Source organism: Semicossyphus pulcher, unplaced genomic scaffold (genome assembly GCF_022749685.1).
Source record: "Semicossyphus pulcher isolate SPU_LCO1_2020_fin unplaced genomic scaffold, fSemPul1.0.p SCAF_3, whole genome shotgun sequence".
In the NCBI taxonomy this organism is placed as follows: domain Eukaryota; kingdom Metazoa; phylum Chordata; class Actinopteri; order Labriformes; family Labridae; genus Semicossyphus; species Semicossyphus pulcher.
In genome coordinates this window covers 34,732,237-34,754,657 of record NW_027211704.1, presented here as the reverse complement: position 1 = coordinate 34,754,657, position 22,421 = coordinate 34,732,237, and the positions used below count along the sequence as shown (strand labels likewise).

Genomic DNA, 22,421 nt, shown 5'->3' with positions numbered 1-22,421 from the left:
TCAGCATGAGACAAAGACCGTTTAATAAAAACTCCTTAAAGTAGAAACGTGTAAAAAAGCCTCCATGAATAAAGTATATTATCACTATCGTGTGTGTGAAACGCCTCCTCCCACATCAAATGAACTAAACGGTCTTATGAGGGGTTCAGTTGACTGCGGGTAACTCTCAGACAGCAGCTCATGTTACAGGTGTGTGTGTGTGTGTGTGTGTGTGTGTGTGTAAACAGTCATCAGTGTGTGTTGTGTGATGAGAGGCTGACAGGAAGGGTGTGTGGCGCTGATGCCTTTCATCTGGAAATACAGGATTTAGGAAGAGGAAACTGCAAACACTCATTTTTATCTGTCGATGCTCTTTGATGTTTCACGAGCGACTCCTACAACAAATATGACACACACACACACACACACACGTTCACACGCATTCACACGCGTGCGCACACATTCACACGCGTGCACACTCCTGATCGGACGTGATGCTGAAACACTGACGATAACGTCCGCAGGAAGCTTACAAAAACACCAGCTCGCTGACAGCCTGAAAACTCAACATTACTCTGTTTTATGTTCTATCGTTTAATAAACTCTTAAGACTCAAGTGTTTGTCTCGTTAACTGACGTCCCCTCACACACCTGGAGGGGCGGAGCTTCAGCAAGTAAGAGCAGGTAAAGCTTCAGTGTTTCATCCTGCAGCCTCAGAGGAGGAAAGCAGCAGCAGCATCTGAAGGTGAGACAAAGACAGCATCTCATTGCACTTCATATGATTACAGGTAGGAATAAATACATACACTGTGGTTAATATACATATTATTATGTGTTGGACATGTTCATAGACTTTATTTATTAGTGATAATCTTTACAGTCGGTGGTGTCCTCCGTCTCTGGTCTCAGCTTTTAATCCATGTTTTATTTAATCCACTCAAAGTCTATTTTAATAGCACTTCTGTTCTCTTGTTGAGGTGTGATTTCAAACGGACTTGGAGCTGTAACAGAGTACTTGTACACTGTGGTGATGCTAACACTGGTGAAAGTTTGGGCCTTCAGAAAAACAGCAGCCGTTTGTTCTTAGTTGGTGGTTTGGTCAAAGTTCAGTCTTGACTCTGGAACATTTATCGCCACTTACAAGCTTTTCCTCGACCTTCATCTTCCTGTCTCCATCAGTGGGTGGAGTCTGCGGCTGTTTGACTGAATGAAGATGTTTCCAGAATAAAAGTCTGGACACATCAGGACGTGTCTCAGTAGAATAAGGACGCAGGTCATGACAGGAACGCTTCCCTCTTACCTTCTAAGCCACGTCAGTCAGAAGAGCAGGAGCTTACAGTCTCCGGTCCCAGGAGCGGCTCTTACTGTCTGTCCCAAAGGTCAGGACTGAACTGGGTTTAAGTTTGCTGCTCCCTTCACATGGAACCAGTTACAAAGGAGCTAAAGGAACGTGTCTCATGGGATGCCTTTAGGTGCTCTTGAATAACTTGGAGGCAGACACATCTGGCTGTAGATGTTCTGCTTGAGATGTTTATGATGGTGGTTGTTTTAGACAAAGTTTCACTTGTTACTTCATGTCTTTGATTGTGTTATAGTCACGTGTTCTGTGTTATGTTTGTGTGTATGGCGGCGCAGTGTTGCCCGGCTCGGCCAGGACACTCTTAAAAAGAGATTTTTAATCTCTTTTTCCTGCTTAAATAAAGCAGAGCTAGCGGCTAACAGGCTAGCCAGCTAAGACTATATTTACACTAATCAGCACAGCTTTTCTCTTGAACAGTTTACTCTGGATTAAGGAAACCACTGCAAAAATATGTTCTTCTCCGGTTCTTCTATTTATAGGTTTGTGATTGTGTCAAATGAACGGTTGTTTTATTATATAAAACATTTCGCCCAACTTCAAAATCAAATTTCTCATCTTTTATTTGCAGAAAGTGACGACTGGTTAAGATGTTTTTCAGAGCTCGAATAATTTAAGTTCATGTTGAAACAACAGAATGTTTTAACTCGGGAAGAGGTCACAGTGAATAACCTTTTCATCACAGCTCTCATGCATCTCTGCACGCTCTCCTTCAGTCTGTCACAGAGCTGCTGGGTGACGTCCGGCCGCTCTTGGAGCAGCTCGGCTGTTCGATGGCTTGTGACCGTCCGTCTTCCTCTTGATCACGCTCAGGAGGTTTTAATGAGGGTCACATCTGGATTGGGCTGGCCATGACATGAAGAGAGAGATGCTGATTTAAGGAACATGTGGAGTGTGGGCTCTTCATTTCTGCCACAGCTGTGTACTGTGTTCAGGCTAGAGGCCACAAAACATCAAACTACAAGTCTTTTTAAATGCACGTTGTCTTCATGAAGCTGAAGCTGACCCTTTGAAACAGGCGTGATGCGTGCAAAAGTCAAGGTTGAGCTTCTTTCTTTCTCAGTGACTCTTTGAGTGACAGCTGGGAGCTGCTAGCTGTCTGCTAGGTGTCCCCTCAGCTAACTCAGTCACTGAACGTAACCTCTGGGCCGTGTTTGTGCTGTTGGAGCCTTTTGGAGATTTGTTCATGTAAATATCAGACAGATAATCTGTGTGTGCGCTTTATTGGACGAACAGACCGTCCAACACGTCTCACACACTCGGTCACATTCTACTATTATTTTATTCATATGTTAGCACTGATTAGCAGCTATCTGTGTCTGTGCTAACCATACCTGGCTTGTTAGCTCAGCTTTGTCAGTGATTTAATTGTGTGTTTGAGAGAGGAGAGAGGGGTTTGCGGATACGTTTTCAGCTAATGCTAGAGCTAGCTTGGTTGGAAAGGTTCATCTGTAATTCACAGTACATGAGATATTAACTGGGAAGCTAATTTTTGGTAGTGAAAAACAAGCTTTGAACAAAATGTACTCATTGATAAAATAACCAGGCTTGTGTTGTTTTTTAGTAAAACTGACCCGTGAATGAGACATGTTTTAGGTCCCCATGAAATCGACTTGTCAATCACAGGTAGCCCCGCCCTAAACCCGCCCCTCTTCCTGGTGTGTGTGACTCTAACTGGGAGCATCAGTGACTAAATGAACATCATGCTGTGTTGAAGAAGACTTGAAACTAGAGACTGAGACCATAAACTCATTAGGAACATGTTTACTGAGGGAATAAATCAGGAGAGGAGGAGGAGCATGTTCTCATAGACTTCTATAGGATGGAGTCGCCCCCTGCTGGACTTTAGAAAGAATGCAGGTTTAAGGTACTTCTGCTTTGACTCTGCATTGAACCTGCCTCTGTGTCTGTGTGCTGTCTGTTTGCAGCTCAGCAGGACTCTGAGGATGAACCTTCACTGACGTCTGTTTCAGGTCACATGATGAGCTCCACCTTCTCTCCAGCGTCTTACCTGAGCTTCAGTCTGTCTCCCCCTGCTGCTCACCGCGAGAACGCCAGCATCTCTCAGCGCTCCCTGTCCGGCTCTGTCCCCTTCCTCCTCTACCCCTCCAGTATGGACCCCTACAAGGGCCCTCTGAGGGGCCCCGGCCCTGGTCTCCTGCCCTACCTGGCCCCCTTCCACCACCATGGACACTTCAGCGTGTACGAGTGTCCCTTTGAGCCGGCCTTCATCCAGAAACGTAACGAGCGAGAGCGTCAGAGGGTGAGGTGTGTGAACCAGGGTTACGCCAAACTGCGGGACCACCTGCCGGGTCAGAGTGCTGACAAGAGGCTCAGCAAGGTGGAGACGCTGCGAGCCGCCATCAGGTACATCAAATACCTGCAGGGCCTGGTGGAGCTGGAGGACGGCAGGCACAGCAGGGGGGAGTCGCCCAACACCACGTCTCCTGGACCGGACTGTGGAGGAGAGTCTGATGGGGTCACGTGTTGAACATCCACCCTGCCGAGACCACCACCTTCCACTTCCTGTTTCACTTGAACTGAAGTGCAAACATAGGGACACGACAGGCCCATCCCTCTGAGAACACTAGAAGAAGAGCTGTTAGCTACTGAAATAATATAAAGTGGTGTGTCAGAGAGAGATGTTCTCTTGTTCTGTGTGCTTCTGTTTAACGAGTTTGATCTTCAGTCTTCATTCAGTCTTGATTTTGAAAAAAGTAGCCAAAAAAAGGTGCACTTATTACTTTTATTTTTTTACTTCTTCTTCACCTGAGAAAAGTGAAATCTTTTGTCTTCATTTTGAGTTTGTGTTCATGTGAGCTAACTAGAGTCCCCACTGAACCAGTCCTTAGTGTGTCCTTCAGCTGTTATACAACAGAATTTACTCTTCTAATGTTCAATGATGAAACAACTTACAATGTGCGCTCTTATTTTGAAATAAGTCATGACAATTATTGATCTGATTGGCTGGGTTTTGATCATTGAGCAGGTTAATGAATGTGTGAGGGATTCATGGGCATCATTTCTTATTAAGATATTTATTATTCTCAGCCGAGTGAGTTCAGCTTAGTTTAGTCTGTCAACATGCTAACATAGCATGCTAATATTTGCTGATTAGCAGTTAACACAGCAGATAAATGCTAACATCCGCAAGCTAACACGCTCAAAATGCCAATGCACTGTAACAGGTATAATGTTTACACGGTGCACCATCTTAGTTTTGCATGTTAGCATGCTAGCATGAGCTAATTAGCAGTAAATACAGCCGTTGTGGGCAAAAGACACAATTTTGGTCCGGCCATCGGTTGTAGGTGTTAGAAAGTTGGATACACTTGACAATCGATTCTTAACACATTTTTTTAATCAATGCAAAGATTGTTTTGTATTATTTTGGCTAATGTTTATTCCCTCACACAGACTGCAGAAAAAGTAGTTCTATGATGTTGGATGTTCCAGGGACTGTGATAAATACAAGTGCAGTTTTATTTGCATTAAAAAGTAAACTTTTTTACTTCTATTTTATGCAAATGACATCTTTTCAAAAGAATTGAATAAAAAAATTGCAATATATCACCTTGATAACAGAAATGCTATATAATGAATTACTCACATTAATTATAACTCCTGTACGGGCAGATAAAGGTGCTCATTTAAGAATCTGCTTCCGTGGATTGGGGGTTGGAATAAACATTTGAAGTGGATGTACGTGTATGAGTGCGCTTTTATTTTGAAATAACTCATGATCATTACTCATATGACTGTCTGAGGTTTGATCACGTGATCGCGGGTACATATGGTGTTTTGGGAGATTCGTGGGCGTCATTGTGTGTTAAAATATGTTGTCAACCAAGTGAGTTCAGCTTTCCAATACAAATACATAAATAAATCAAATTCACATTTTAATACAAGAACAGTTCTGGATCTGCTGGTCTTTTTAACACTTCCTAAAGAGATCTTCGAGTTCATGTCTTTTATCTCTAATTTTTATTGTGTGTATTTGAACAGTTCCAGATGATTTTAAACCAGCTCTAAGATGTCTACAAATACCTCACTCCTGTCAGCCTTTTAATCCGAATAACTCCACGTATGAAGAGCAGATCCCTGGACACTGAAGGCCTTACTAAACTGTGAAATCACGCAGAGAGAAAAAGCAGAGGAGCCAGAGTGTGATCATTAAATATTGATTTAATATTTAATTGTCATACTTAGTTGTGAGGAAATGAAGAAGCAGAAGGAGTCAGCCACCAAACAAAAGATACATTAGAAAAATAAAAAGCATTTGATTAAAATATGACCAAAGATTCATCTGTAGTTTCCTGCTAGAGTCCGTCTGTTGCAGAGCTGTCGTTGGACAGGTTTATCACTCAAATAAAGTGTGTGTTGTCATTTTTAAGTATTAATCATGAAACATCAGAGACAGGAACACGACTGCTGTTAATTCAACACTGTGCAGCAATTAAACATCAAACATCCACTTCCTCAGTGCTCAAGGAGACTTTAATCAGTGACACGCAGACAGCGACTTGTTTGGAACGTCCTGTCACAGAGAACTTCTTCTGAACTGTCAAAGTTATTTATTAAATTAAAGTTTAGTTTCTCTGAAGTCTCAGATATCCTGTTTAAAGGGTTATTGTGGTGTTTTTCACCTGAGCCCTAGTTTGTTTTTTACATGTTGACTTTGGGTCTAAATGATTAATAGATACAGAAAGTGTGTGAATGTCTCCAGTAGATGTGTTCATCCTGCAGCAGTGAAACAGGCTGTAATGGCTGCAACATAATCCTTGATGGGTCAAAGGTCGTCCACTAAAAGTTCTTGTTGTTTCCACTGACAGGCTCAGATTGTTCTTCTAAGTGTGTGACAACATGACAGAAAGGATCCCTACAGAGATAGACCTTTTTGTTACAGCAGAGGAAGATGATTGTTTTAACCACACACAGACGTTACATCGCTCTCTGCACACACACCAGACTCCATTGACAAAACCACTAATTTTACATCACAGAACACAGGAGGTTCTGGTCTACTGCTGCCTCCATCGATGTAATAACAGCCGTCTCTGGTCTCAAAGAATCCTTTTCTTTAACATAATCTACAAGAGAACTTCCAACACTTTTTGTACCTATTATTCATTAAGACTCCAAAATATGTAAAAATAGGATCAAAGGTTTAGAAACACCTCGATTTCACAATCAACTTTCGTCTTTGGGTTTAAGACTGTTGTTGCAAGTTTTTCTTTGTTGTCTTCACATTTAATGAACTAAAAATTAAAATAATCCGTTTGTTTTTACAACCAACCACACATTAGCAGTTCAACTGAAACACTCAAGGATGACTGACGAATGAATGCTTAGTTGATCAGCACACAGGAAACATTCTCCGGCAGACTTCGCACTAAACTGCTCAGCGTAAAACATGTTGTACACTCGCAGCCTTAGCTCGAAAATCAAAGGATCATTTAGAATATTAGAACATGTAAAGTTCTCGTGCAGCTGCTTTGCGTTAAGAGGAAGAGAAAACTCTTGACCCATGTTAGAAATCAAACAGAATACTTTTTATATTTGTCTTATTAAGAAAGTCCCAACAGTTCAAATGTTCTTCAGGTGTTACTGATGCTGTGTTTCCTGTTTGTTGGCTCCCGGGTAAAAGAGAAGCGTTATTAATATAAACTTTAATACGAGTTGTGAATTATGTATTTACTGATCAGAGGCAGAATACTGCTGGTCATTGATCATCAGTGATTACGTGACATTCTGAGCAGGTGGAGGAACATTTTCTGCTTACATAAATTCATGCAAATGAATCAGATTCAAACACTTGAGCCTCACTTCCTCCGGGTCTCAGCTCACACTGAGCGATCTTTGGCTTTAAAGAGAAAACTTTGGCTGCAAATATAAATACTGAACTGAATAATTATTTAACAGGTTTAAATCTTCTGTTCACTTATCTGACTTTAATGTTGGGGGAGGATCAATGAGTGCAGCTGTGGTTTGATTATAATTCAAAGCTGCCGTTTCCAAACAAAGTTACAATAGAACAGAATCAATGGAACAAACGTCACTGTGTGTTTCAGGCAGAGCTGAAGAATTGATTCATCGATTAGTGGATCGAACCTGAAGAGGTGAAAGTATCCTGTGTTTGATATTTTCTCTCTTTTATGATTTGTTAAAACCCTGACTTCACTTTGCTGTTCTTGTTTGCGATGAAAACAAAAGCTTGTTTGTGTGTCTGGGACGTTACCAGCACAAAAACTGAAAGTGTAAAATGGATGAAAACACGAGAGGAACAAACTCGAGGAAAAACTGAAACTGACAAGAAGCTGCAGACATTTTCAGACATCTTTCTGTCCCTGGAAATAAAAACACGTCGACTCTCCTCACAGTGAAGTAAAGCCCTTCTAATCCCTCGTTAGTGTTTAACTGGATGAGTCTGTTATGAAGCGGCCCTGATTCGTGTTGGATTAGACAAATATGTCCAAAAGGACGAAGCTGTAGAAACAAGTGGACTCAGTCTGAGGTTGAATCCCATCAGAAAGACGACAAAGTCAGTCAGTAGAGTTCAGCAGCTCTGTCAGTCTGTCCATATGCTCGCTCTGTGTCTTTATAGTGTCTCAATGCAAGTGCAGCCTCTCATTTCCTCAGTATGACATGTTCAACAAGAGATCAGCGTCAAACAGGACGTTAAGGACAGACGTTCCTCGGGCGTCCCGGACGTGGAGGACAGACGTTCCTCGGGCGTCCCGGACGTGGAGGACAGACGTTCCTCGGGCGTCCCGGACGTGGAGGACAGACGCTCCTCCTGCGTCCTGGCCGTGAAGGACAGACGTTCCTCGGGCGTCCCGGACGTGGAGGACAGACGTTCCTCGGGCGTCCCGGACGTGGAGGACAGACGCTCCTCCTGCGTCCTGGCCGTGAAGGACAGACGTTCCTCAGGCTTCCTGGACGTAGAGCACAGTGAGGCGGTGGTACACCAGGCTGCGGTGCTGCGGCTGCAGGCAGAAGGCGATGCTCTGCTCCACCTCCTGGCAGCGTCGCAGGAATCGGCAGCGGTCCCGGGCCAGCTCCTCCCAGGGACCCCGTCGGTCCTCCTCCTCCTCACTACAGCTGGCAAAGAACTCCTCCACATCGTCGCAGAAACGAACCTGACAGGAACAGGAGAAGAAGAGCCCTGAGTCAGTGCTGCTGAGGCCAAACTTAAAGTTTGCAGATTTCTGGTGAACATGTAGTTCGTTATTCTCACACAAAGCTGAACTTTCAAAATAAAGACCGAAAAGTCTTTAAAAAACATGTTAAAGAGCAAGATAAGTGAAATCTATCGATCATGTGTCATTAAATTTATTTAATGGAAGGAGTTAGTAGTTATTTGTCTTTTTTCATAATTATTATGATGAGTATCATTGTTTTATTTTAAGCCAGCTATACATTGCTGGGTATTTTGATGTTTAATTAAAATTAATACAAGCTTAAAATCGTGCCCACAGTCTGCCAGACAAACATCTGAATCAGAGTGCTGACAGGCTCCGTGTTCAGACTGACTCTGGATCATTTAGACTCTGAGGTCCACTCCGACTCTGACCTGAGTCATGATGACAAACGAGTCACAGTTTCACTTCCAGTCAACTTGTTTCATCACATGAAGAGCTGCAAGAAAGTGGGACACTTGGAAACTGTGCGCATAAAGTAAAGGACTTTAACTTCAGCTGGAAGGAAAGAAAACTATCTCACTGTTCAAATTTACTTTAAATGTCACATTCTTTCGTCTTTGTTTGGGCTCCTGTTGTATGGTTAGAAACATTTCGACATCAGTGCTGCTAAAAGTTCCTTCTTGTTATGTTGCTTTTAATTATACTCTTAATTCAATGTACTCTACTAAATCTTTTCCCCCTTCAAGACAAACTAAGCAAAATAGCTGAACAGCATTTGTGTCATCTGTTCACTGGGAAAAAAGCACAACTCAACACTTATTTAAAACCAGAAAACACCTTCTCAAAGAAACGTTACGCTACGTGCACTAAATGTTTTTAATCTTTTTAGACTGAATTTCTTTGGGTTTTGAAATGTTGGTCGGATGGAATGACGACTCGTTTCTGATTTGCCTTTCTGAATCGTTTAAAGTTTCTTTGCAGGCCTGAAGAGGGAAACGCATCCTGCGAGTTCAAATAAAATGAAGGCAAAAAAAGAATACAAATCAACTGAACTTAATATTGAATGAAACTTTGTACAACTACCGTCAAACTGAAAGCAAACAAACTGACCTTTTTGCTTGTGCTGCAGCTCCGGGTGCTGGAGGAGGTGCAGGGTTCAGAGAAGCCACTGTCCAGCCTCTCCTCAGCCTCCTCCTTCCTGTACTCAGGTGGAGATGTCGGGTTATGGTGGGGGGAGCGAGGGGGTGTCTGGGAGGCCTTTTTGGCCTTGGCCCTGGCCCTGGCCCGGGGCCCTGCATCGATGGCCCCTCGAGTCCTGGTCGAGGCCTGAAAGTTAAAGGGGCTGTAGGGGTCTGAGGAGCAGCTGAAGGAGCTCCACAGGCGGACGCTCTCCGCTTCGTCCACCTCACTGGCCGAGGTTGAGTCATCCCAGGTGTCATTTCCAGAGGGCGGGGAGGAGGAGGTGAGGGGAGGGGAGGCTGCGAGGGATGAGAGGGGAAGTGGTGTGAGGTCTGGGGAGGAGGCGGGGGTGGACTGGGAGGAGGAGGGAGGCGTGGAGGTGGGGATGTTCCTGGGCGGGGTACTGTGGGTGTGCAGCCGGGCGGTGAAGTTTCGAGGGTTGTAGGGGTCTGTATTTTGGCTCAGTGAGCTCCAGAGACGCTCCGCCTCAGAGTCCGCCTCGCTGTCCGAGTCTGCGTCATCGTCCTCGTCGTCTTCCTCAGTGGAGTCAGACAGATCAGACGAGCCCTCGCTGTCAAAGCCATCATCATCATCATCGTCATCACTGGAGTCCCCGTCTGACTGGCTGCTGTCATCGTCACTGCAGGGGCAGCCCATGATGAAGGCAATGGCCTTGTTCTGGCACTGTGGGGTGTTGAGCACCGTCGCTTCCGCAGCCTGACCCTCCTCAGCTGCTTCCTCCTGGTTCTCCTCGTCTTCCTGCCTCCCCTCTTCCTTTCCTGATGTTGACTCTCCCTCCTCAGAGGTCTCCTCCTCCATTTCCGTCTTAATAGCGGCACTAGTTTCAGCTGACTCAGGCTCCTGCTGACGCGGCTCTTCACTCTGGGCCTTCACCATGTACAGGTGGCACATTTGGAAGTGTTCCTCCTCCAGACTGGAGTATCCATTGTCCTGATCAGGGGTCAGAACTGCCACCTCACTGCAGGTGGCGGCAGCTCCTGAACTGCTCAGGTGGTTACTGATGCTGAGATGCTGGTCTGGTGTGGATGTCTCTGTGTTCTGGACTGTTTGAAGGCCTCCATTGTTGGCTGGCTGCTCTTTGTGGTCAGTATGTCCAGTGTTTTCTCCCAGCGTCCATCCCCTGCTGTTGCTCTGGACAAACACAGTGGTTGTTTCAGCAGTGGGGGCATTTGTCTCAGCCGCAGCCTGTTGTTGACAAAGCCGGCCTGTCACAGTCCCCTCCTCAGCCTGGGACAAATCTGACAGCCCCTTCTCTGAACTCTCCTCGCCTCCCCAAAAGCTGCCCCACCACGTCCTGCTTTTAGCCCCACTGCTCTTAGAAGCGCTGACCACATCTGTCACCCAGTCCTTCCCTCCTGTTAGTTTTATTTCCTGAGATGACATCGAGCTCAATCGAACATGACTGAGAAAAGTCCTGGCAGAAGAGAAATATCCAACCTGGGTCTGCTGGCAAAGATTTAAGTCCAGTTCCTCTGCACTGTGTATCCCTATTTCGCGCAGAGAATCAACGGTCAGCCAAGGGAGAGTCCCGCCGCCCGTTGGCTCCAGCAGGCCGGAGGCTTCGTGGTGCTGACACCGCAGGTAGGTCAAGTGAGGAGCCGCTTGTTGCGTTAGCGGCATCATGTCGTCCAGCTGTCTTAAAAACTCACTTTCTTCATCAACAAAGCTATTTTTCAAATCGCCACTCTTCCACCCGGCTCCTTTGTCAGACAGGGCCGGGTTTCGGGGTCGACCCGGGAGATACTTTTGCAGAAATGACATCGCAGGCCTGGACACCACGGAGAGCAGGCCGATCCACGAACTTTCCTGGCTGCCGAGCCCGGGAGAGGTGACTCCATGCCTGGCCGGCGACGACGAGCTCTGCCCGCTTGATAAATGTCCCTCGCCGCTCATACTTCTGAACATTTTATTCAACTCAAAAGTGCAAAATGGAGATTATCTCACAAAACCTGAGCAACGTGACATATATCTCAGTCGGTAATGACAGAGCTGCTAATTTGACAGCTGTCAAACTGAAGGAGGCTGCAGCGGCTACAGCCCGGGCTGATAAGTGCAGTTATTAGCGCTTTCCATTTCAACAAGTATAGTCCTTTTAGTTACACATTGTCTTTACTCGGACTGGCACACATACCGACAATCAGAGCCAGAGGGAACCCAGGAAACATCATCCGTGACCCCGGCGCTCTGCTGGGAGTGGTGGTTGGACTTCTTTCTGGTGGAGAACTTGGTGAAGACGGTGACGGAGCTGGAGAACAAATAAAGACAATACACACTTGAATCCTGGTGCGAGGTAAAGTCCAGGCCTGATATGGAAAGAAAAGCCATTTTGTCTGATTTTAAGATCCGTGAAAAGGCGGCAGGTCTCCAACGGCTTCACAAGGCAGCCGGTAATGCTAGTAGGTTAGCTTAGCAGAAAAGCTAGCTTAGCGGCTATTTAACCAGAGAGCGACGGTCGATTTAAAATACTCTTTCCAAACAAAACAATTTGCTGGCTTCGTTGTCCAGTTTAGACCCCCTCTCTCCTTTTAGTCTTAATACTGTTGGGTTTCCCCTCTAATGTGTTATTTCAGCCGTCGTGTCGCTTCCGCCTGTCTGTCTTTACGCTGCAGTTCGAGATTTCATCAGAAAGTCAAGGGACCGCCGACAATTACTCGAGTTTCATTTAACGAAGAATCCTCGCGCAGGGAGCGTCGCGGTGTTAGTTAACCCAACGGAGCGTGTGACAGCACCACGTGCGCTCTGCTGCTCTGTTTCATAATCAAAGTGAGTCCAAGGTCCATGTGAGCAGACCTCCACTGCTGCCACGTGCTTATCAGCCCGAGCCTCCCACACAGTCCCTAACTGAGACCCAGAGCTCTGTTACAGCCTGCAGGGTCAATGATATAAGTTCAGGGTATCCAATGGAAGAATGGAGAACAATAATTTAACTTTATAAAAGTGACTCTGAGTTTTAATTTTAATACATTAATCTATTTTTATCAGAAATATCTATACCTTTTTTTAAAAGCACACTCCATGATTTTCCTGTGTTGATGAATGCTCAGGTCAGCATGCTTTCTGCAGAAGCAAAAGAAGTTAGTGATGCAAAAGAGCCGGCTCCTGTCTGTGAGCATTTCTGTTCTTTCTTTAAAATAAATACCAGGCATAATAAAAAGATGATCTTTTAAGGTAATTGTTAAATATGATCCATAACATTATGACTTTGGTAAAAACATTTAGAGCCAAGCATGGTCAGACTTTTATATGTTGTTCATACATGTTATCAGTCAATACATGTATGCAATAATGTTTCATATTCAAATGTAAGGTTAAATTATAATGCTCCAGATAATTGTATCAAGTAATTTAAGTGAAATATGTGCACACATACCAATCACAGGTCAATGTGTTGATACATTTCACTGAAAATCCAGAAACTGCACTAAATGAAGTTTTTCTGAGCTGAGCCAAATGTTGAGGATCCCTTAAATAAAGCAGATTAGATCAAGATAAAAATAAAGCCTGTATCTAATTAAAAGTAGAACTACAATAATGCTAAAGTACTCACTAAACGTAAAGTGCTGCCTTCAAAATCAAAAAAAGAACTTAAAGCAAAATGTGCTGAGACTCAACGCTGAATTTTTAAAATATATTTATAAATTTGTAGCATGCAAAAACAAGGAGAGAAGGTGTGGAAGGAGGGAATAATTAAGAAACATGAGGAGGGAAAGAGGAAGAATGTGTGGGCAGGTAAGGACAAGAGGCAGACATGATACGAAGAGGAAAGACGCGGAAATAACAGGGAGAGAAGAAGAAAAGGAAGGAAGGAACAGGGCTGAAAAAAGAGAGGAGATGTTGCAGAAGAAACCCAACAGTCTTTTTTATCAGTTCAAGTTTATTTTGTAGTGCAAATAATACAAAACATGTTCCAAAATGAAAGTTACACATTAATAAGAGCCTGTAAGTCAGAGCGGTGGGTCAGAATCACATTTTCGTTAACGTCAGTATGTACAGTACGTAAAGACTCAGTTCACTTTGAACTTACATTCTCTCCCGGGGGGCTCAAACTCCCCACCGTCACTGCACAACCCTCGACTCCATCAGGTCAACATGGTGGATGTATTTATTCAGAATGCTGCAGAGTCGTCGCTTCAGCTTCACTGAACTTGATTTAAAAAGGCTGTTTTAAATAAGAGGAGGGTCGTTTTGGGTCGTTATCATTCAAATAATACTTTTGATTTCCAGCTCACAGGATCAAACATCTGCCTCCAGCCCTAATATCATTAATATTTAAAGTTCTGTAACCAGCTGAGCCTCGGCTACGGGGGAGCATGAGGGTCAAAAATGAAGACTTATTCACCTTGAATATCTCAAATATTTAGACTGAAATGTTTTTACTTTTTTCTCAGATTAATCTGAATTTGTTCTTGCGCCTTTTAACACGCGTCGCATTTTGGAAAAGAGGGTGGAACCGATCAGATGAGGAGTTTGTTTCCTGCAGTTTCACCCCCTCAGTTTGTCTCGTCTACAGCGCAAAAACAACCTGCAGGAAATCACTCCGTCCCCGTCAACAGTCACTGCAACCTGGATTATTAGAAACCCACAGAGGCAGATTAAATGGCCACAAAATCTTTCTCAAAAAGTACAAAATCACACACAAAGAGGATTAAAAAAAAATCAAGGAATGAAATGTAGGAAAAGAAGTCAGAGCACGACGAGCTGAAAGGCAAAGTGAGCAGCAGCGCCTCCTGCTGACGGGATCTCTCAGACTGTAAGAAGCTCTCATGCGCCACAGATAGAAAATCAAATCCACACCCTCACTATAAAAATATCCTGCAGTCTGCTTCCTGTCTGTACACATGCTCCACACAGCTACTTCCTGTTAGCGACATTTAGGCTAAAGCTCTGTACACAAAAAAAACTGCAGCTCACAAAGTTAAAATTATTTTTCTCTGTTTTTTGTACTAAAACAAATACGATGGAATTTGTTTGTGTCTTTGTTTCTGTTCAAACAACCAAAGTTTTCATTCTCAGGACACAAAAAGCTGCAGAAAAATGTTCCTGGAAGTCTTAAATGCAGCTTTTCTGTCCCGGAAAGTTCCGGAAAATGACTCAACTGGCCACAGACGGGCTGATATAAAGCAGATATAACTGTTTTATTTCTGACGGTATTAAAGGAAGTTAAAAATCCTACAAACAAAAACTGAACCAACGTCTGAACAGTAAATGTGCATTTTCTCCCTCATCACTGCTTTTCTTTCTGTCTATAAAAGTCTCCCAGAATGCCGCTGTGTGTGCCGACTGAAGAAGTCTCCCACTGTGATTTTCATCATATAAATTTCACCTTTTCATCAGTTTTCCTTCTTTTCATGACAGAAATGTTTCCCTCTTCTCACATCTTCAACTTCATTCACATGTGCAGAAAAAAACAAAACTGAACTCAAATCGGTGAATATTTCTCGAAAACACTTCATCCAGAGACGATAAAACATCAGAGAAGCTGGACAGGAAGCTCCTTCGTCTCTGTCTTCTTTTCAAAATAAAGGCGCGAGTCCACAGACAGTCCCTACACGCTCTAAACAAGTCTGAGTTTAACTTTCACCTCACAGTCCTTAAGAAACATGAACTCTGACATCTGCAGACACCAGTTTGGATCATTTGATGTTAAAACTGATTAAAAAGTGTTAAATTTCTGGATTTTGTCAAAAATATTTGTGTTAAATTTGAGTCAAAGTGAACAAAAGAACTAGTCAGTTAGTTTAACTTATTCCATTTTTAAGTGATTTCACGTTTGTTAAAGGGCCAGATCATGAAAATAAACCTGCCTCATTACCAAAACTTTGACTAAAAGCCTCTTAAATTAGTTTTATTTTAATCCAATAAATTACCAACAAGATTTCAGATTTTAGTCCGTGTTTAAAAACAAACCTTTTCCTGACGTCAGTGAAGTTAAACTGCAGCTTTAAACTCGACACTAAACCTAAACTCCCTCAAACACAGAGGGAGAATCAGCCACAAGGCTTTTACTTTGAAAGGATTTTCCTTTTTTCTTCTGTCCTCACGAGGAGAACTGGCTCTCTTCTGTTAAATCCACCACTTCCTGTTTCCTGTCCCTCAGTGGGCGGAGTCTGAGCTGGCAGCGCCCAGCTTGTGCCAGTCCACCCAGTGCTGACCTGGGACCAGCCTCTTCAGAGGGATGAAGGTCTCTCCCAGCAGCGTGTTCTCCCAGAAGGCCCCGTCGCCCAGAACCCGCAGGTGGATCACCCTCTGGTCCAGGTCCCCCCGAGGGATCCGCTCGTACACCAGCTGCAGGGAGGGAGCAGAAGAGGGAGGAGGGAGATGAAGATTACTTTTTTTGTACCAATAGAGTTCCGCCTGATCATGCCCATCTGCGCTGTGATTGGCTGGTACTCGTTGCCTGAAAGTTTGCCTTATGGCTGGCCGACACTAAAAGATTTTTACAGATATGTAAAATGTGAGCGAGCCACACATGACGACAGATAATCACAGACTGAACAGTTCTGTTCCTGCAGTGTGGAGAGCAACGATCTGACCCAAAAAGCACCACACACTAACAGATCCATTCACCAACAACCAGAGTCCGACTCTCACAGCTGGAAATCTCACTAAATCTCTGGCGGTCAAACGAGACTTCAGAGTAAACAAACATGGCGGCCGGCGGGCAGGAAGAACTGGTGATGATAGTTTTTGGACTTTTTACTGAAAATTCAGGAAGAAAAAAGAACAAACTGTGGATGAAGTGGTGGAGACGGCGTGAACACGGGCTGGACATGTTACTTTATGCTGAACGTTTGCTTTTGTCGCCATGGCTGCGGTTGTTGTGCTTCCTCCTTCAGTCAGCTCGCTTCCTGATTGGCTATCGTTTAGCTCCACGTGACGATCCACAGAGAGCGTGCTCGGCTGTCGTCGGGGTTTCCCCCACACAACAAGATATCATAACGTAAATATTGAATGTATAATATTTGAAATCGGTGCGGCCACGACGTTCTTCCGAGCAGATCGGGGGAAGTTAAATCACTCTGAACATCCGTCACACCACAGGAACATCTGGAGAGGTCATCTTTAGAACCATCAGAACATCAGGACTCAAAATTAGCTCTTTTATCTTGTGGTGGGAAGCCCGCCTTCGGGGTTCCTAACAGGACGTTTTTGACCAATGAGAGAAGGAGAAGCTGTTTCTACCTGTGCAACAGTCCGTGTTGACTTACTGCTTTAGCCCAAAACAACGTTCTTGGTTCTTACGACTACAAATCCACCAATCAGGATGCATCTACAAAGAAACCAGTCACAATTCGACTATAGAGTTGCCAACCAATCAGAATGTGTTTTCTGCTACTTTAAAAGTTAGTGTAACTGAGCTTTAGTGTTGTTTCACTTTAGCGTTAGCGTGTTAGCTCAGGAAAGCGCTGGCTGTCAAACTTGAAGTCTTGGTTTCAATCTACTGTAATCGTCTCTGCGAACCTCTGAGGAGTTCTGATTGGCTGTCATCACTTCCTGTCTGTGTGGTGTAAAGTTGAACATTGTCTTCGTAAAGACAAACTATATTAACACAGACTGATGAATCACAGCCTCTTGTGAGCAGACAGGAAGTGCACTTTGTACCATCTCGTTGTAGGTGGGGTTGCAGGTGCGTCGTGCCGCCTTGGTCTTCCTCTTGCTGGTCTTCTGGGGGTCTGGGAGGAGGTACAGCTTCACGTAGGGGTCGGGGTCCGTGCCATCCTGCAGGGGCTGCTGCAGGAATAAGATCACGTGACTCCAGTTAGTTTCCTGTTTCAGAACATCGATGACTTTACAAGAAATAAATAACATCCTCAGTGTTGGTATTTCAACAACGAACTCTGTGAACATGTTGAAGAACAGTTACCGAGAAACAAGTCTGAATACACACAAGAACACATGCACAAACACACACACACACACAGAGTCAGACTGACCAGTCCTCGTATGTGCATGACCATGATGAAGAGTTTGTCGTTCTTGTAGGAGATCGACAGTTTGACCTCGCCGAGCTCTGTCCCTGAAGCTGGAGACCACGTCACCTCTGCAACACACACACACACACACACACACACACACACACACACACACACACACACATTAACACAAACTTACAGCAGCTATAATCGGACAAAGAGTTGAACCTGTAAGCTGTAATTGTTAAACATTGCTGTACAAATAAAGTTTTTTATGGTTATTCTTGTTATCGACCAGTGTAAGCACAGACAGTGAACTCCTGTGAGTGTGTGTGTGTGTGTGTGTGTGTGTGTGTGTGTGTGTGTGTGTGACATGCACACACTGCTCTGATGCTGACGCTGGAAAAACCACACTGGACTTTGAGCTGTGTGAGAGTGTGTATCACAGGTGTGTACCTGTGCAGATGCAGGTGTAGGGGTTAAAGTTTATCGGAGGATAGATGGAGCTCTAAATATCCTCCCTGGGTGGGATGTTCACAGAGTGTGTGAAACCATCAGCCCCGCCCTACAGACAAGCTCACGATAACTGCCCCCCTGGTTTTTACTGCAGGACGGGACGTGTGTGAAGTCCCTTTCACACATGCTCTGCATGTCCCGACGTACTCAGGGTGGGCTGCATGTGTGAACGCAAACAGCCGAATTTTCACCCCCAGACTTCGTGCAGACTTTTTCCTGCAGCCTCTGAGTAAAACGTCCGCAAGAAGTCAGGTGAGCTGATGTGTGCAGGTAAGAGTCAGTAACATGCACCACGAGCGAGTGGGCGGGGTGATGACGTTTACATCGTGTGACCGGTGTGAAAGCAGAAGAGCGAAGAACGGGACGAATAAAAACATCCGAGGTTGAAGAAGAAGGATCGTTTACAAGACAAGAGCAAAGATTTCTGCAGACTGGAGAGAGGAAGAGACTCAGGAGCTTCTGGCTGTGAGGAGGGGATGACCAGATTGTTTGCCAGTCGCTGGGACAGCAGCGTACTTTCTACATCATGTCCTGCCTCATGAGACCTCCCCTCCATCCAACAGGGAAAATCTGGTGCTGTGAGGGACGTGTGTGAAAGGGGCTCATGACTGGACAACAACAGGGAACAATCTGAGCCTCAGTGATGTCAAACAATAAATGAGAGAGAAGATTAATGACTCTGTCACTGTCTTACTTCTGTTTGAAGGAAAAATGTTACACTCTTGTTCCCATGATGCTTTGGGGGTTGTAATAAAAGGACACTTTGGTGTTTTAAATAGTTTAGACACAATAACATGAACACACTAGTCGATCGAGGCAGCAGTAGACGAGCAGCTCCTGTGTGCTGTGAGGTAAAATGATTCTATCAGTGGAGTCTGGTGTGTGTGCAGAGAGCGATGTAACGTCTGTTTGTGGTTAAAACAATCATCGTCCTCGGTAACCAAAAGGTCCAAACGTTTTGGAATGTCACGAAATTAAACCCCAAAGTATGTAAAAAAAAAAAAATTGGGCCCAGGTTTATAAATACTTCAAATATTTTCTTTTGTAGATTTGTTTTCAACTTCCCCTTAGTTTTCTTGTTTTCATGGCGACAGGATGTCGGCTTCAGATTAGCTGCTGAGCTAACATGACACATTTACACTGACGCTGAGAAATGTCCATGTTGACTAACGTCCCCTAAAAATAAACTACTGTGTGTGTGTGTGTGTGTGTGTGTATGTGTGTGTGTGTGTGTGTGTGTGTGTGTGTGTGTGTGTGTGTGTATGTGTGTGTGTGTGTGTGTGTGTATGTGTGTGTGTGTGTGTGTATGTGTGTGTGTGTGTGTGTGTGTGTGTGTGTGTGTGTGTGTGCGTGTGCGGGGGCGTGTGCGTGTGCGTGTGTGCACCTGCTGGTTTGCTGGGGGTAGTTCCTGGTCTCTCGTCTCGGGGCAGCGGGTGGAAGAAGGAGTAGACGAGGTCACACTGCAACACACGGTTTATATTCACAGTTAAATGTTTGACTCTTGTTTACATCTGTACACTAACGAGGCTCTGAAAAGTCCATCTTCAGGCTGCTGAAATTGTTATATCTTTGTCTTTCATATTTGCCTTGGATGTTTTATATATATCGGATGTAGAAGTTCGTAGAAACAATTTCAGATCATTTACAACCTGCATGAGAACCAGGAAGTCCCACAGCTACAGTCATAAAGCTCCTTCTATCAGCTGTGGTCACCTCTGACTCTAAATTCCCACCATAAGGAAGTTGTGATAAATTCAGTCATTAAAAGCTGATAATTAAAGTGACTGTGCACTCCCTGATGGCCTGTGTCGACAGAATGAGGAAGGAAGTCAGATAAAGCTTCTCTTTGGTGACAAAAGTTCAACAGCTTTAAACCCAAACACCTGCAAATATCATTAAATAATAACAATGATAAAATGATGTTAACGTAAGACATTACATGTAACATGATATATTCAGTTTGAGTGTGTGAGCAGTACGCTGCAGAGACAAGACGAGTTCATGCTGCCAAGTTTCTAAAACTGGAAAGACCTGATACAGTAGCTGTCCACACCCTGACAGTGTGTGTGTGTGTGTGTGTGTGTGTGTGTGTGTGTGTGTGTGTGTGTGTGTGAGGCTGATCTCACAGAGAACATTTCTCAGAAACCTCTGAGTCAAAATGAAACTGAACAGACACACGTGAAACATTAGACACACACTGATACCGATACAGCAGCTGCAGGTACACAACATGTGCACAACATGTCCAGTGTGTCCTGTGTGTGTTTTCAGTGTCAGCAGGATTCATTCGTCAAGTCAGTCAAGAGTATTTTTTAATCTGGGCCCTAGTTTTAAATATTCTGGGTGTAACATATAAGTACATACAGTGTGTGAATGTCTCCAGTAGATGTATTCATCCTGCAGAAGTGAAACAGGCTGTAAAGGCAACATAATCCTTGATGGGTCAAAGGTCGTCCACTAAAAGTTCTTGTTGTTTCCACTGACAGGATCAGATTGTTATTCTAAGTGTGTGACAACATGACAGAAAGGATCCCTACAGAGATAGACCTTTGTGTTACAGAGGAAGATGATTGTTTTAACCCATGGTTAAACCATGGTGGTTGTATTGTTTGGTGTTATTTTTATTTGTTTGTTTTTGTTTGTTTGTTGTTGTAATGTCTTTGTTATGTTGTTGGTTGGTATTTGTTTCGTCTGATTGGTTTGAAATAAACTATTTGAATTTGAATTTGAACCACACACAGACGTTACATCACTCTCTGCAGACACACCAGACTCCATTCAGAAAAACACTGATTTTACCTCACAGAACACAGGAGGTTCTGCTCTGCTGCTGCCTTGTTCTGTTGTTTTGTTTGTGTTGTTTTGTGACTTTGGTGTTTTAAATAATAAGTTGGGATTAAACACAATATTTGTCTAACATGCAGTGACAGCTAAAAACGTATCAGATCGAGGCAGCTGTGAACAAGCAACTCCCCCTGTCTATCCTTAAGTAACTGTTTTTGTCAATGGAGTCTGGTGTGTTTGCAGAGAGCGATGTAACGTCTGTGTGTGGTTAAAACAATCATCTTCCTCTGTAACACAAAGGTCTATCTCTGTAGGGATCCTTTCTGTCATGTTGTCACACACTTAGAAGAACAATCTGAGCCTGTCAGTGGAAACAACAAGAACTTTTAGTGGATGACCTTTGACCCATCAAGGATTATGTTGCAGCCGTTACAGCCTGCTTCACTGCTGCAGGATGAACACATCTACCTGAGACATTCACACACTTTTTGTACCTTTTAGACCCAAAAATATGTAAAAATAGAGCCTAGATTTAAAAGATATCACAGTACATAACATTTCCATATTTAAGTGTCTTTAAACGACTAAAGCTGTCTTAAAAGAGAAACCCAGATTATCCCTCTGACATCAAGTCAAGAATCTACGGAGGAGGATAAGGGCCAAATCTAACAATGTATTTGACTTCTGAGTAATCCGAGTCACATCAGCTTCATCCTCATTACAGAGTGCCACCTACTGACCTGAGCGACCTCCGGGGCGGCGTGAATCAAGTGCCACACATAACCATTCAGCTCATCCTTCCTCCTGTCAGCCGTCGCCTCACCACGGGACCGACCAATCACAAAGCGGCTCGGGAAACTGCGAGCAGGACAAAACATAAAATTATTTTTATCCTTTAATCATTTTACAAATAAATCAAAATAAAGAAAAAACAGTTTTTATTGTGTCCGTGTGTGTGTGCGTGTGTGTGTGTGTGTGTGTGTGTACCTGGGTAGTTTGGAGGAGGGGAAGATGAGTCTCAGTTTGCTGTGAAGCTCATGAAACTCTTCAAACGTCCTCTGAACCAGCTGCACCTCCTGCTGACCTTCACGCTCCACCTTCACCACAAAAGCCTGAAAACAACAGCCTGTTTTTAGGTTCTGATTCCTTCAGTGTTTCGTCGTTCATGAGGTTTTTAACACGAGCTGAATTATCCACAGAGCTCTCCTTCTCTGCAAAACAAACTGACACTGTAATTAAAACCAATGACTGTATATAAAGATGGCCGACGCGTCTTCTCCTCTCGTTGTACAAAAGTAAAGCCTAAACCCCCCCGGAGCGGGCGCTGCCATCATCTGTATCCAGAGCGTGTGCAGTAGAGATCGGCTGGTGGAGCTGCAGTGTTGACGTCCCGCCCCTTCCTCCACCTAAAACACACCTTCACCTTGTGTCCTTGGCGTGTTGGAGCCCTCAGGTGGGCTCAGTCTGCAGCAGGACAGCTTCTTGTGTCAGTCTGAAGCAGATATTCACGCTTAAGTTCAATGACTGTAG

General features: G+C 44.2%; 3 protein-coding genes across 3 annotated transcripts in view; 1 reads left to right on the top strand and 2 right to left on the bottom strand.

Annotated features, from left to right (window-relative positions):
* The first annotated feature begins 1,255 nt into the window (after positions 1-1,255).
* On the top strand, positions 1,256-3,827 carry LOC138605291 (achaete-scute homolog 5-like). The gene is made up of 2 exons (XM_069677436.1): positions 1,256-1,358; positions 3,265-3,827. Exons 1-2 carry the CDS (start codon positions 1,256-1,258, stop codon positions 3,825-3,827), a joined length of 666 nt encoding a protein of 221 aa, XP_069533537.1.
* Positions 3,828-5,322: 1,495 nt separating this feature from the next.
* Positions 5,323-12,312, bottom strand: ppp1r15b (protein phosphatase 1, regulatory subunit 15B). The gene is made up of 2 exons (XM_069678952.1): positions 9,589-12,312; positions 5,323-8,475 (listed from the first exon to the last, which is right to left on the bottom strand). Exons 1-2 carry the CDS (start codon positions 11,581-11,583, stop codon positions 8,263-8,265), a joined length of 2,208 nt encoding a protein of 735 aa, XP_069535053.1. The 5' UTR covers positions 11,584-12,312; the 3' UTR covers positions 5,323-8,262.
* Positions 12,313-13,510: 1,198 nt separating this feature from the next.
* pik3c2b (phosphatidylinositol-4-phosphate 3-kinase, catalytic subunit type 2 beta) overlaps positions 13,511-22,421 on the bottom strand; it is a 43,950-nt gene continuing 35,039 nt past the window's right edge. The window contains exons 28-33 of the mRNA XM_069677766.1: positions 21,879-22,003; positions 21,632-21,749; positions 19,492-19,567; positions 17,613-17,719; positions 17,281-17,409; positions 13,511-15,963 (exon numbers count right to left, since the gene is read on the bottom strand). Of these exons, the coding sequence (XP_069533867.1) occupies positions 15,772-15,963; positions 17,281-17,409; positions 17,613-17,719; positions 19,492-19,567; positions 21,632-21,749; positions 21,879-22,003 (747 nt within the window). The 3' untranslated portion in view covers positions 13,511-15,771. The remainder of the gene's footprint in view (positions 15,964-17,280; positions 17,410-17,612; positions 17,720-19,491; positions 19,568-21,631; positions 21,750-21,878; positions 22,004-22,421) is intronic.